The 14797-nt window shown below is 37.1% G+C and overlaps 1 protein-coding gene across 1 annotated transcript in view; it reads right to left on the bottom strand.

Moving 5' to 3' along the window:
* Window positions 1-262: 262 nt before the first annotated feature.
* LOC125100494 (NEDD4 family-interacting protein 2-like) overlaps window positions 263-14797 on the bottom strand; it is a 105997-nt gene continuing 91462 nt past the window's right edge. Inside the window, exons 2-3 of the mRNA XM_047730728.1 lie at window positions 988-1023; window positions 263-817 (exon numbers count right to left, since the gene is read on the bottom strand). Coding sequence (XP_047586684.1) covers window positions 341-817; window positions 988-1023 — 513 coding nt within the window. The 3' untranslated portion in view covers window positions 263-340. The remainder of the gene's footprint in view (window positions 818-987; window positions 1024-14797) is intronic.

Here is a 14797-nt window from a genome sequence, read left to right on the forward strand (position 1 = left end):
GTTTCTCACTCATCCCTTTCAATTATATCAAGCACTGATTAACCAAATGTGACTGGACTTTACTGCTATAACTTTATAGTTTCTTTCAAGTATACGCAAATCTTTAACATGGGCACATATGCAAATGTGCAAAACAAATGTAATTTAAATATTTAAGAGATTGAAAAGAAATGGCTTTTAAGCATAAACAATCCTGTCATTCAATTTTGAAGATCTATCTTTTCTTCACTAATTTATCTTCTGCTTTTAGTAGTCTTCTATCCTATTAAAATTGTAAGTTTACAGATGATCTGGAAATTTCACATTGGTTTAAGAAAAGAATATCTGGTTGATGCAGCCTCTATAATAAGAAGAAATATCTTGTTCTATGAGCAGCTGCCATACTTTCAGACATGTGTCTGACTTTTAGATAATTAACAAATCCTCTGAAGAAAAGCAGCAGGCCAAGTACAAGAAATATCCACCAAAGCCAATACTGTCCATTGAAATATCCAGTAAAATAATCAGAAAACCTAACAATAAGAATCCATTTGATCAACGAAAGTCCAAATCCACTGATGGCACCATACCTTCTAGCTATGGTACTGGTGATACAGAAGGATAAACAAAATCCAAGCCAGTTGAAAATAAATGCCATGAAAAACGCCAGCATGAAAATCCCATCATTACCAACTCTGAGCTGATCTGCATCACTAAAGTCATCTCTTGGTTGACACTCTTCCTCCTGAATTCTCTGGGCTGTCTCTGCTGCTGCGGCTGCCATGGCAGCAGCTTTGAAGGCCACTACTTTTAAAAGCAGGAGATCTAGATGATGTTCCTAATACAGAGAAAAAATAAAGAGTTAGACAAAATGAAAATGAGGAGATAGAGAAATATGTCCAAAATGAAAGAATAGGACAAAATCATAGAAAAAAAAAAGCTAAATTAAATAGAGATAAGCAATATGCCTGATAAAGAATTTAAAGTAATGGTCATAAAGATACTCACTAGACTTGAGAAAAGAGTAGAAGTTCTCAGTGAAACCTTTAACAGATAAAAAGAAAATATTAACAAGAACCAATCAGAGATGAAGAAATCTACTGAAATAAAAAATACAGTAGAGGGACTCAGTAGCAGATTAGAGGAGGTAGAAGAATGGATCAACGACCTGGAAGACAGAGCAATGGAAAACCACAGAAGTGAAGAGCAAAAGGAAAGAATAATAATTAAAAAATGAGAATAGATTAAGGGAATTCAGCAACATCGTCAAACAAAATAACATTCACCTTGTAGAGATCCCAGAAGGGGGAAAAAAAAGAAAGAAGGGAGCAGAAAAATTATTTGAAGAAACATTAACTGAAAATTTCCCTAATTTGGGTAAGGAAACAGACGTCCAGATCCAGAGGGACAGATAGCCCTCAATAAAATTAACCCAAAGAAGTCCACACCAAGACACACTGTAATTAAAATGACAAAAAGTGGTGATAAAGAGAGCTTTTTAAAGCAACAAAAGAAAATAGTTACACATGATGCAAACCCCATAAGGCTGTAAGATGATTTTTCATCAGAAAATTTACAGGCCTGAAGTAAGTGGCAAGATATATTCAAAGTGCTGAAAGAGAAAACCTGCAACCAAGAATACTCTGCCTGCAAGATTATCATTCAAAATGGAAGGAGAGATAGATTTTCCCAGACAAAAGTTAAAGAGTTCATCACCACTAAACCTCCGATTTCCCGAAACTCACTTCTCTCCTTCACCCAATGTGAAGTGAAAACTGCTCATCATCATTAGCCATCAGGAAGATTCAAATCAAAACCACATTGTGATACCACCCCCACCAGTTAGAATGGCCAAAATTAACAAGACAGTAAACAACACGTGTTGGAGGGGATGTGGAGAAAGGGGAATACTCTTACACTGTTGGTGGGAATGCAAGTTGGTGCAGCCACTTTGGAAAACAGTGTGGAGATTCCTTAAGAAATTAAAAATAGAGCTTCCCTGTGACCCTGCAATTGCACGATTGAATATTTACCCCAAAGATACAGATGTAGTGAAAAGAAGGGCCATCTGTACCCCAATGTTCATAACAGCAATGGCCACAGTCGCCAAACTGTGGAAAGAGCCAAGATGCCCTTCAACAGATGAATGGATAAAGAAGATATGGTCCATATATACTACGGAGTATTGTACCTCCATCAGAAAGGATGAATACCCAACTTTTGTATCAACATGGATGGGACTGGAAGAGATTATGCTGAGTGAAATAATTCAAGCAGAGAGAGTAAATTATCATATGGTTTTGCTTATTTGTGGAGCATAAAGAATAACACAGAGGACATGGGGAGATAGAGAGGAGAAGTGAGTTGGGGGAAACTGGAGGGGGAGATGAATGATGAGAGACTGTGGACTCTGAGAAATAAACTGAGGGCTTGGGTGGGGAGGTTGGGTAAGCTGGGTGGTGGGTATTATGGAGGGCACATATTGCATGGAGCACTGGATGTGGTGCATAAACAATGAATTCTGGATCAGTGAAATTTTAAAAAAGCAACTGATTTCTGTACATTGATTTTGTATCCTGCCACATTACTGAATTGCTGTATGAGTTCTAATAGATTGGGGGTGGAGTCTTTTGAGTTTTCCATATAAAGTATCTTGTCATCTGCAAAGAGAGTTTGACTTCTTTGCCAATCTGAATATCTTTTATTTCTTTTTGTTGTCTGATTGCTGTTGCTAGGACTTCTAGTACTCTATTGAACAACAGTGGCAAGAGTGGACATCCTTGTCCTGTTCCTGATCTCAAAGGGAAGGCTGCCAGCTTTTCCCCATTGAGAATGATATTCGCTGTGGGTTTTTCACAGATAGATTTTAAGAAGTTGAGGAATGTTCCCTCTATCTCTATACTTTGAAGCATTTTAACCAGGAACGGATGCTGTATCTTGTCAAATGCCTTTTGTGCATCCATTGAGAGGACCATGTGGTTCTTCTCTTTTCTCTTATTGATTTGTTCTATCTCATTGATTGATTTGTGAATGTTGAACCACCCTACATCCCAGAGATAAATCCCACCTGATCTTGGTACATAATCTTTTTAATGTATTGTTGGATCCTATTAGCTAGGATCTTGTTGAGAATCTTGGCATCCATATTCATCAAAGATATTGGATTGAAATTCTCCTTTTTGATGGGGCCTTTGCCTGGTTTGGGGATCAGGGTAATGCTGGCTTCATAAAAAGAGTCTGGAAGTTTTCCTTCTGTTTCTATTTTTTGAAACAGCTTCAGCAGAATACGTATTATTTCTTCTTTGAATGTTTTGCAGAATTCCCCAGGGAATCCATCAGGCCCCAGACTCTTGTTTTTTGAGAGGTTTTTGATCATTGCTTCAAACTCACTACTGGCTATTGGTCTATTCAGGTTGTCAATTTCTTCCTCTTTCAGACATAGAAGTTTAAAGGTTTCCAGGAAGGCATCCATTTCTTCTAGGCTGCTTGACTTATTGGCATATAGTTATTGATAATAATTTCTGATGATTGTCTCTATATCCTTAGTGTTAGTGATCTCTCCCCTTTCATTCATAATTTTATTAATTTGGGTCCTTTCACTTTCCTTTTGGGTAAGCCTGGCCAGTGGTTTATCAATCTTATTAATTCTTTCAAAGAACCAGCTTCCAGTTTTGTTGATGTGTTCTACTGTGTTTCCTGTTTCTAATTCTTTGATGCAGCAAAAGCAGTCATTAGAAGGAAGAACATAGCAGTACAGGCCTACCTCAAGTAGCAAGAAAAATCTCCAGTATGCAGCTTAGCCTTACACCTAAAAGAGGTAGAAAAAGAACAACAAAGAAAGCCTAAAACTAGCAGAAGAAGGGAAATAATAATGATTAGAGCTGAAATAAATGATAGGAAAACAAACAAAAAACCCAGTAGAACAGATCAATGAACCCAGGAGCTGATTCTTTGAAAAAATTAATAAAATTGATAAACCCCTAGCCAGACTTATCAAAAGGAAAAGGACCCAAATAAATAAAATCACAAATGAGAGGAGAAATCACAACCAACACCACAGAAATATAAATAATTTTAAGAGAATATTATGAAAAGTTATATGCCAACAAATCTGGCAATCTGGAAAAAAAGTGGATCAATTCCTAGAAATAAACAACCAAAGTTGAACAGACTGATAACCAGCAAGTTAATTGAACAAGTAATCAAGAGTTTCCTCAAAAACAGAAGTCCAGAGACAGACGGCTTCACAGGGGAATTCTTCCAAACATTTAAAGAAGAGTTAATGCCTATTCTTCTCAAACTATTCTAAAAAACAGAAGTGGAAGGAAAACTTCCAAACTCATTCTATGAGGCCAACATTACCCTGATTACATAACCAGACAAAGACTCCACTAAAAAAGAGAACTACAGGCCAATATCCCTGATGAACATGGACACAAAAATTCTCAACAGAATACCAGCAAATTGAATTCAACAGGACACTAAAAGAATCATTCACCAAAAGCAAGTGGGATTTATTCCTGGATTGCAAGTGTGGTTCAAAAATCAATCAATGAGATACGCCACATAAAAAAAAAAAAAAAGGATAAGGACCATATGATCCTCTCAATAGATGCAGAAAAAACATTTGACAAAGTACAACATTCACTCTTGATAAAAACCTTATAAAGTAGGGGTAAAGGAAACACCTCAAGATCATAAAGGCCATATACAAAAAACACACACAGCTAATCTTATCCTCAATGGGGAAATATTGAGAGCTTTTCTCCTAAGGTCAGGAACAATACAGGGATGCCCTCTCTCACCACTGTTATTTAACATAGTACTAAAAAGTCCTAGCCACAGCAATCAGACAATGAAAAGAAATAAAATGTATCCAAATTGGTGAGGAAGAAATCAAACTTTGACTCTTTGCAGACAACATGATACTCTATGTAGAAAACCCAAGAGACTCCACCAAAAAACTGTTAGAACTGATACACTAATTCAGTAAAGTCACAGGATATAAAGTCAATGTATAGATATCTGTTGCATTTCTATATACTAATAATGAAGCAGCAGAAAGAGAAATCAAGGAACCAATCCCATTTATGATCGCATCAAAACCCATAAGGAATAAACCTAGGAATAAACCTAAGCAAAGAAGTAAAAAATCCGTGCTCTGAAAACTACTAAACACTTATGAAAGAAACTGAAGATGGCACAAAGAAATGGAAAAACTTTCCATGCTTATGGATTAGAAGAACAAATGTTGGATTAGAAGAACAAATTTTGTTAAAAGTCTATACTACATAAAGCAATTTACACATTTAATACAATTCCTTAAAAAATACAACTTGCATTTTTCACAGAGCTGGAACAAACAATCCTAGAATTTGTATAACATAAAAGACCCCAAAGACTGCCAAAGTAGTCTTGAAATAAAAAAAGCAAAGCCGGTGGCATCACAATTCTGGACTTCAAGTTATATTACAAAGCTGAAGTGATTAAGGCAGTATGATACTAGCACAGAAACAGACACATAGATCAATGGAACAGAACAGAAAGCCCAAAAATGGGCCCACAACTATATGGTCAACTAATTTTCAACAAAGCAAGAAAGAATAACCAATGGAAAAAAGACAGTCTCTTCAACAAATGGCATTAGGAAAACTGGATAGCAACATGCAGTGGAATGAAACTGGGCCACTTATTTGCACCATATACAAAATAAATTCTAAATGGATGAAAGAACTAAATGTGAGACAGGAAACCATCAAAATCCTGGAAAAGATAGGCAGGAACCTCTTTGACATTGGCTGTAGCAACTTACTAGCTACATCTTCAGAGGCAAGGGAAACAAAAGCAAAAATGAACTATTGGGACTTAATCAAGATAAAAAGATTCAGCACAGTGAAGGAAATAATCAAGAAAACTAAGGCATATTTTAGAATAAGAGAAGGTATTCCAAATGACATATGTGATTTAGAGTTAGTATCCAAAATCTATAAAGATCTTACCAAACTCAACATCCAAAAAACAATGCATTTAAAAAAATGGGCAGAAGACATGAATAGACAGGTTTCCAAAGAAGACATCCAGATGGCTAACAGACACATGAAAAGATGCTCAACATCACTCATCATCAGGGAAATAACAAATAAAAATTAAAATGAGATAGCAGCTCACACCTGTCAGAATGGCTAAAATTGACAACACAGAAAACAACAGATGTTGGCAAGGATGTGGAGAAAGGGTCACCCTCTTACACTGTTGGTGGGAATGCAAACTGGTGCAGTCACAGTGGAAAATAATATGGAGTTTCCTCAAAAAGTTAAAATGGAACTACTCCATGATGTAGCAACTGTACTACCAGGTATTTACCCAAAGGATACAAAAATACTGATTCAAAGGAATATGTGCACCCTGAATATGTGCATTATCAATAATAGCCAAATTATGGAATGAGCCCAAAAGTCCATTGACTGATGAATGGATAAAGAAGATGTGGGGGTTTATATGTATATATTTATATAATGGAATATTACTCAGCCATAAAAAGGAATGAAATCTTGCCATTTTTAGTGATGTGGATAGAGCTAGAGAATATTATCGTAAGCCAAATAAGTCAGTAAGAGAAAGACAAAAGCATTTGATTTCACTCATATGTGGAATTTAAGAAACAAAACAGATGAATATGGTGGGGGGGGAAAGGGAGAGGCAAACCATAAAACAGACTCTTAACTATAGAGAATAAATTGAGGATTGCTGGGGGGAGGTGAGTGGGAGTTATATAGGTATTAAGGAGTGCACTTGTGATGAGTACCAGGTGTTATATGTTAATAATGAATTGCTACATCCTACACCTGAAAGTAATATTACACTATAAGTTAACTGACTGGAATTTAAATAAAAACTTGGAAGAAAAAAAATGAAAATTTTCCATATGCTACAATATGGATGGAGCTAAAGAATATAATGCTAAACAAAGTAAATTAGAGAAAGACAAATGCCATATGATTTCACTCATATGTGGAATTTAAGAAACAAATGATCCAAAGGAAAAAGAGAGAGACACACACACACCAAGAAACAGACTCTTAACTATGGAGAACAAACTGATGGTTGTCAGAAGGGAGTTAGGTGGAGGGATGGGTTAAATTGGTGTTTTATGGTAAACAGCAGCATTAAAACCCTACAGTTTGTTCCCTGTCTACATTTCCAATTTTAACTCTTACTTAACTTTTTCAAATTCACACTTCAGTCAAGGTATTCTGCTTACTGCCCTCTGGCCCTGGGTTGTATTTTCCTTATTTTGTTCTGTTTTTTCTCCTCTCCTGAGCCCTTTGAGAGCCAGGTTAACATCCTGACTCTTCTTCCACTTGTTCAGCCTCTATGGTTTGAAGTGATTCTCACTCCTCTGAATACTTATAATAAATTATGAGAAATTTTTGTAATGGTAACACACTTAATAAACATGTGATCTATTATAATGACACTGAGTATCTCATAATTGTACTGGCAACTTTTTTTGTTTATGAACTTTTATTCATCTTTTGTTTCATGAGACCCCAAGATACCCTCAGCTATAATGATTTCCTAGAAGAACTTATAGAATTCAGAAAAACTTATATTCGTGGTACAATTTATTACAGTGAAAGGATATAGATTAAACTCAGCAAAAAACAAAAGATGGATAGTACAAAGTCCAAGAGAAACCAGGCACAAGCTTCCAGTTATCTTCTCCTATTGGAGTTGCACAGACAATACTTAATTCTTCCAGGAAAAATGCGTGACAACATCTACAATGTATTATTAACCAGAGATGCTCTCTAGAATCTTGGGATCCTAGGTTTTTATTGGGAGTCACTCATGTAGCAACTCTATGCTTATGTGACCGACCTAACTATTTACTCTCCAACCCTCTCCACTGTCACGAAAGGTCAAACTAATATAGCATGGCTGAGGAAGGATAAAAACATGCATTCACCATAAATTTCACTATTAGCATAAACCGTCTCCTGTGTTCCAAGATCTCAGGTATACAAAGATACTCTTTTCAGGCATGATATTCTAAGGACTCAGAGATTGTCACCCAGGAACTAGTCGAGTGCCATTTCCTTCTGGGGTATGCAGGATTTGAGGACAACAAGCCCACTAAGTTAACTATTATACACCTCATTTGGTGATATTCAGCTGTCCAGCCATACTTCATGATTCTTAGGTGTCAGTGTAGAGCAGAATCAACATTTTCTCCTTTTTATTTAGTTATTACTCAATAAATATTTGAATTTTTGCATCATTATATATCTTCTATTCATTATAGTTCAAATACCAAATATACCATTCAGCTCTTGTTAATAGCTTTTCTCTGAAGACTAACATAAAAAATGTCAATTCTTGGCCAAATTCTCCTCTTTATCACAATGACATATTTTCATTGATATTTCATCTAAGATCATACAACTAGACCTGCAGTTGGCGTGATATTTTTCAATGTGAAATGGGGAAATGGAATGCGTACAGTGCCCACTTACATTATAAAACTAGAAGAAATAAATGTGAAACCTGAGTTGTTTCTATGAGACCAGATGAGTTCCCCATCTACTTTGAATAAGGGACTTATGGGGAATGTTGCCCGTTTTTTTGTTTTTGTTTTTGTTTTTGTTTTCACTTTACTACATTTCTTATGCTGTGCCTTTTATCCCTATGAAATATTCATTCCATAACTAGATGCCTGTATCACCCACTTCCCTTCACCTATTTTGCCCATTTGAAATTTGTGTCAAATGGGAATTTGTTAAAAAAATTTTTCACTCATTATAAGCAGCCATGATTAATATTCTTAAAACAAGAAAAAAATTAATGGAATGACCAGCTTTTAGGGAAACAAATATGATTTAGCTAAGAATACTATTATTAAAGAATATCAAACCAGCTTCAAAGCTGGAGAGTTTCTGGGGTGAAAAGCAGAATAATGTCATAATAAGAGTGACTGATTATCAGGACTTAGGATGATAGGGGCAATGTTGTATGTTTGCCACATCTGTATGAAGCCCATATTTTCCTGTCCTGGCAGTTAAGTTGAGGTTATTTGATTAATTCTCTTGCATGAAATCTAAAACATCACTTTCAGACCCAGGCAGTTAAAAGTGAGTAGAGGCTAAGTGTAATTGGTTAAAAATGGAGGTCCTGGGGCGCCTGGGTGCCTCAGTGGGTTAAAGCCTCAGCCTTCGGCTCAGGTCATGATCCCAGGGTTCTGGGATCGAGCCCCACCTCGGGCTCTCTGCTCTGCGGGGAGCCTGCTTCCTCCTCTCTCTCTGCCTGCCTCTCTGCCTACTTGTGATCTCTGTCTGTCAAATAAATAAATAAAATCTTAAAAAAAAAAATGGAGGTCCTATAGGTTCAATTACTGGCTGGGTCACTTACTATTTGTGATATTAATCTCATCTGTGCTATTCCATAAAATGAATATATTAATGCTTAATACACAGCATTATTTTTAAATTTCACACAGAAAGCACTAACCTGGCATATCAAAAGAATTCTATAAGTCAACAGCTGATAATTATATCCATAACAATAATCACAGTTTAAAAAAAAGTCTAAAAATCAATAACAAATTTTGTTTTCTAAATACCCTTAACTCAACAATGTCATTGTTACTACTTATCTGTAGTAAGTGTCATTTATATCCACCATTTTTTAAAAATATATTTTTAAAGATTTTATTTATTTATTTATTTGGCAGAGAGAGAGAGATCACAAGGCAGAGAGGCAGGCAGAGTGGGTGTGGGGGGGGGAAGTAGGCTCTCAGCCAAGCAGAGAGCCCAATGTGGGGCTCAATCCCAGGACCCTGGGATTATGACCTGAGCTGAAGGCAGAGGCTTTAACCCACTGAGCCACCCAGGTTCCCCTATATCCATCATTCTTAAACTTCTTCCTAACAACAGAAAAAGATAACAAAGACAGCCTTTCTATTACTGTCCTATAGTCATGTCTGGGATACCAAAAAATGAGAAAACTTAGTTCACTCTAGTTCATGGAACTCTTACATCATGAAACAAAAGTAAAAATGTTTTGCTAGGATGTTCCATGTCAGAACCTACTTTGAAGATAAAGAGAAGTATAAATTTTTCCCTAGAGCACTATTCCCAACTATGAGACTTAGAGTCAGTCACTTTGAATTTCCTTGAATATATCTAAAAATGCCTGGTTTCTTTTTTTTTTTTTAATTTTTTTTTATTTTTTTCAGCATAACAGTATTCATTATTTTTGCACCACACCCAGTGCTCCATGCAATCCGTGCCCTCTACAATACCCACCACCTGGTGCCCCCAACCTCCCACCCCCCACCCCTTCAAAATTCTCAGATCGTTTTTCAGAGTCCATAGTCTCTCATGGTTCACCTCCCCTTCCAATTTCCCTCAACTCCCTTCTCCTCTCCATCTCCCCTTGTCCTCCATGCTATTTGTTATGCTCCACAAATAAGTGAAACCATATGATAATTGACTTTCTCTGCTTGACTTATTTCACTCAGCATAATCTCTTCCAGTCCCGTCCATGTTGCTACAAAACTTGGGTATTCATCCTTTCTTTTATCTTTTTTTTTTTTTTTACAGCTTTATAAACATATATTTTTATCCCCAGGGGTACAGGTCTGCGAATCGCCAGGTTTACACACTTCACAGCACTCACCATAGCACATACCCTCCCCAATTTCCATAACCCCACCCCCCTCTCCCAACCCCCTCCACCCATCAACCCTCAGTTTGTTTTGTGAGATTAAGAGTCACTTATGGTTTGTCTCCCTCCCAATCCCATCTTGTTTCATTTACTCTTCTCCTACCCCCTCAACCCCCCATGTTGCATCTCCTCTCCCTCATATCAGGGAGATCATATGATAGTTGTCTTTCTCCGATTGACTTATTTCGCTAAGCATGATACCCTCTAGTTCCATCCACGTCGTCGCAAATGGCAAGATTTCATTTCTTTTGATGGCTGCATAGTATTCCATTGTGTATATATACCACATCTTCTTTATCCATTCATCTGTAGATGGACATCTAGGTTCTTTCCATAGTTTGGCTATTGTAGACATTGCTGCTATAAACATTCGGGTGCACGTGCCCCTTCGGATCACTACGTTTGTATCTTTAGGGTAAATACCCAGCAGTGCAATTGCAGGGTCATAGGGTAGTTCTATTTTCAACATTTTGAGGAACCTCCATGCTGTTTTCCAGAGTGGTTGCACCAGCTTGCATTCCCACCAACAGTGTAGGAGGGTTCCCCTTTCTCCGCATCCTCGCCAGCATCTGTCATTTCCTGACTTGTTAATTTTAGCCATCCTGACTGGTGTGAGGTGATATCTCATTGTGGTTTTGATTTGTATTTCCCTGATGCCGAGTGATATGGAGCACTTTTTCATGTGTCTGTTGGCCATCTGGATGTCTTCTTTGCAGAAATGTCTGTGCATGTCCTCTGCCCATTTCTTGATTGGATTATTTGTTCTTTGGGTGTTGAGTTTGCTAAGTTCTTTATAGATTTTGGACACTAGCCCTTTATCTGATATGTCATTTGCAAATATCTTCTCCCATTCTGTCAGTTGTCTTTTGGTTTTGTTCACTGTTTCCTTTGCTGTGCAAAAGCTTTTGATCTTGATAAAATCCCAAAAGTTCATTTTTGCCCTTGCTTCCCTTGCCTTTGGTGATGTTCCTAGGAATATGTTGCTGCGGCTGAGGTCGAAGAGGTTGCTGCCTGTGTTCTCCTCGAGGATTTTGATGGATTCCTTTCTCACATTGAGATCCTTCATCCATTTTGAGTCTATTTTCGTGTGTGGTGTAAGGAAATGATCCAATTTCATTTTTCTCCATGTGGCTGTCCAATTTTCCCAACACCATTTATTGAAGAGGCTGTCTTTTTTCCATTGGACATTCTTTCCTGCTTTGTGGAAGATGAGTTGCCCATAGAGTTGAGGGTCCATTTCTGGGCTCTCTATTCTGTTCCATTGATCTATGTGTCTGTTTTTGTGCCAGTACCATGCTGTCTTGATGATGACAGCTTTGTAATAGAGCTTGAAGTCCGGAATTGTGATGCCACCAACTTTGGCTTTCTTTTTCAATATTCCTTTGGCTATTCGAGGTCTTTTCTGGTTCCATATACATTTTAGGATTATTTGTTCCATTTCTTTGAAATAAATGGATGGTACTTTGATAGGGATTGCATTAAATGTGTAGATTGCTTTAGGTAGCATAGACATTTTCACAATATTTATTCTTCCAATCCAGGAGCATGGAACACTTTTCCCATTTCTTTGTGTCTTACTCAATTTCTTTCATGAGTACTTTATAGTTTTCTGAGTATAGATTCTTAGTCTCTTTGGTTAGGTTTATTCCTAGGTATCTTATAGTTTTGGGTGCACTTGTAAATGGGATGGACTCCTTAATTTCTCTTTCTTCTGTCTTGTTGTTGGTGTAGAGAAATGCAACTGATTTCTGTGCATTGATTTTATATCCTGACACTTCACTGAATTCCTGTACAAGTTCTAGCAGTTTTGGAGTGGAGTCTTTTGGGTTTTCCACATATAGTATCATATCATCTGGAAGAGTGATAGTTTGACTTCTTCTTTGCCAATTTGGATGCCTTTAATTTCCTTTTGTTGTCTGATTGCTGAGGCTAGGACTTCTAGTACTATGTTGAATAGCAGTGGTGATAACGGACATCCCTGCCGTGTTCCTGACCTTAGCGGAAAAGCTTTCAGTTTTTCTCCATTGAGAATGATATTTGCGGTGGGTTTTTCATAGATGGTTTTGATAATATTGAGGTATGTGCCCTCTATCCCTACACTTTGAAGAGTTTTGATCAGGAAGGGATGCTGTACTTTGTCAAATGCTTTTTCAGCATCTATGGAGAGTATCATATGGTTCTTGTTCTTTCTTTTATTAATGAATTGTATCACATTGATTGATTTGTGGATGTTGAACCAACCTTGCAGCCCTGGAATAAATCCCACTTGGTCGTGGTGAATAATCCTTTTAATGTACTGTTGAATCCTATTGGCTAGTATTTTGGCGAGAATTTTTGCATCTGTGTTCATCAAGGATATTGGTCTGTAGTTCTCTTTTTTGTTGGGATCCTTGTCTGGTTTTGGGATCAAGGTGATGCTGGCCTCATAAAATGAGTTTGGAAGTTTTCCTTCTATTTCTATTTTTTGGAACAGTTTCAGGGGAATAGGAATTAATTCTTCTTTAAATGTTTGGTAGAATTCCCCCGGCAAGCCGTCTGGCCCTGGGCTTTTGTTTGTTTGGAGTTTTTTGATGACTGTTTCAATCTCCTTACTGGTTATGGGTCTGTTCAGGCTTTCCATTTCTTCCTGGTTCAGTTGTGGTAGTTTATATGTCTCTAGGAATGCATCCATTTCTTCCAGATTGTCAAATTTGTTGGCGTAGAGTTGCTCATAGTATGTTCTTATAATTGTCTATATTTCTTTGGTGTTCGTTGTGATCTCTCCTCTTTCATTCCTGATGTTATTTATTTGGGTCCTTTCTCTTTTCTTTTTGATAAGTCTGGCCAGGGGTTTATCAATCTTATTAATTCTTTCAAAGAACCTAGTTTCGTTGATTTGTTCTATTGTTTTTTTGGTTTCTATTTCATTGATTTCTGCTCTGATCTTTATGATTTCTCTTCTCCTGCTGGGTTTAGGGTTTCTTTCTTGTTCTTTATCCAGCTCCTTTTGGTGTAGGGTTAGGTTGTGTACCTGAGACCTTTCTTGTTTCTTGAGAAAGGCTTGTACCACTATATATTTTCCTCTCAGGACTGCCTTTGTTGTGTCCCACAGATTCTGAACCATTGTGTTTTCATTATCATTTGTTTCCATAAATTTTTTCAATTCTTCTTTAATTTCCTGGTTGACCCATTCATTCTTTAGAAGGATGCTGTTTAGTCTCCATGTATTTGGGTTCTTTCCAAATTTCCTCTTGTGATTGAGTTCTAGCTTTAGAGCATTGTGGTCTGAAAATATGCAGGGAATGATCCCAATCTTTTGATACCGGTTGAGACTTGATTTAGGACCAAGAATGTGATCTATTCTGGAGAATGTTCCATGTGCACTAGAGAAGAATGTGTATTCTGTTGCTTTGGGATGAAATGTTCTGAATATATCTGTGATGTCCATCTGGTCCAGTGTGTCATTTAAGGCCTTGATTTCCTTGTTGATCTTTTGCTTGGATGATCTGTCCATTTCAGTGAGGGGAGTGTTAAAGTCCCCTACTATTATTGTATTCTTGTCGATGTGTTTCTTTGATTTTGTTATTAATTGGTTTATATAGTTGGCTGCTCCCACGTTAGGGGCATAGATATTTAAAATTGTTAGATCTTCTTGTTGGACAGTTCCTTTGAGTATGATATAGTGTCCTTCCTCATCTCTTATTATAGTCTTTGGCTTAAAATCTAATTGATCTGATATAAGGATTGCCACTCCTGCTTTCTTCTGATGTCCATTAGCATGGTAAATTCTTTTCCACCCCCTCACTTTAAACCTGGAGGTGTCTTTGGGTTTAAGATGAGTTTCTTGTAGGCAACATATCGATGGGTTTTGTTTTTTTATCCATTCTGGTACATGGTGTCTTTTGATTGGGGCATTTAGCCCATTAACATTCAGGGTAAGTATTGAGAGATATGAATTTAGTGCCATTGTATTGCCTGTAAGGTGACTGTTATTGTATATTGTCTCTGTTTCTTTCTGATCTACTTCTTTTAGGGTCTCTCTTTGCTTAGAGGACCCCTTTCAATATTTCCTGTAGAGCTGGCTTGGTATTTGCAAATTCTTTCAGTTTTTGTT

This window comes from Lutra lutra, chromosome 1, assembly GCF_902655055.1.
Source record: "Lutra lutra chromosome 1, mLutLut1.2, whole genome shotgun sequence".
Taxonomy (NCBI): Eukaryota; Metazoa; Chordata; class Mammalia; order Carnivora; family Mustelidae; genus Lutra; species Lutra lutra.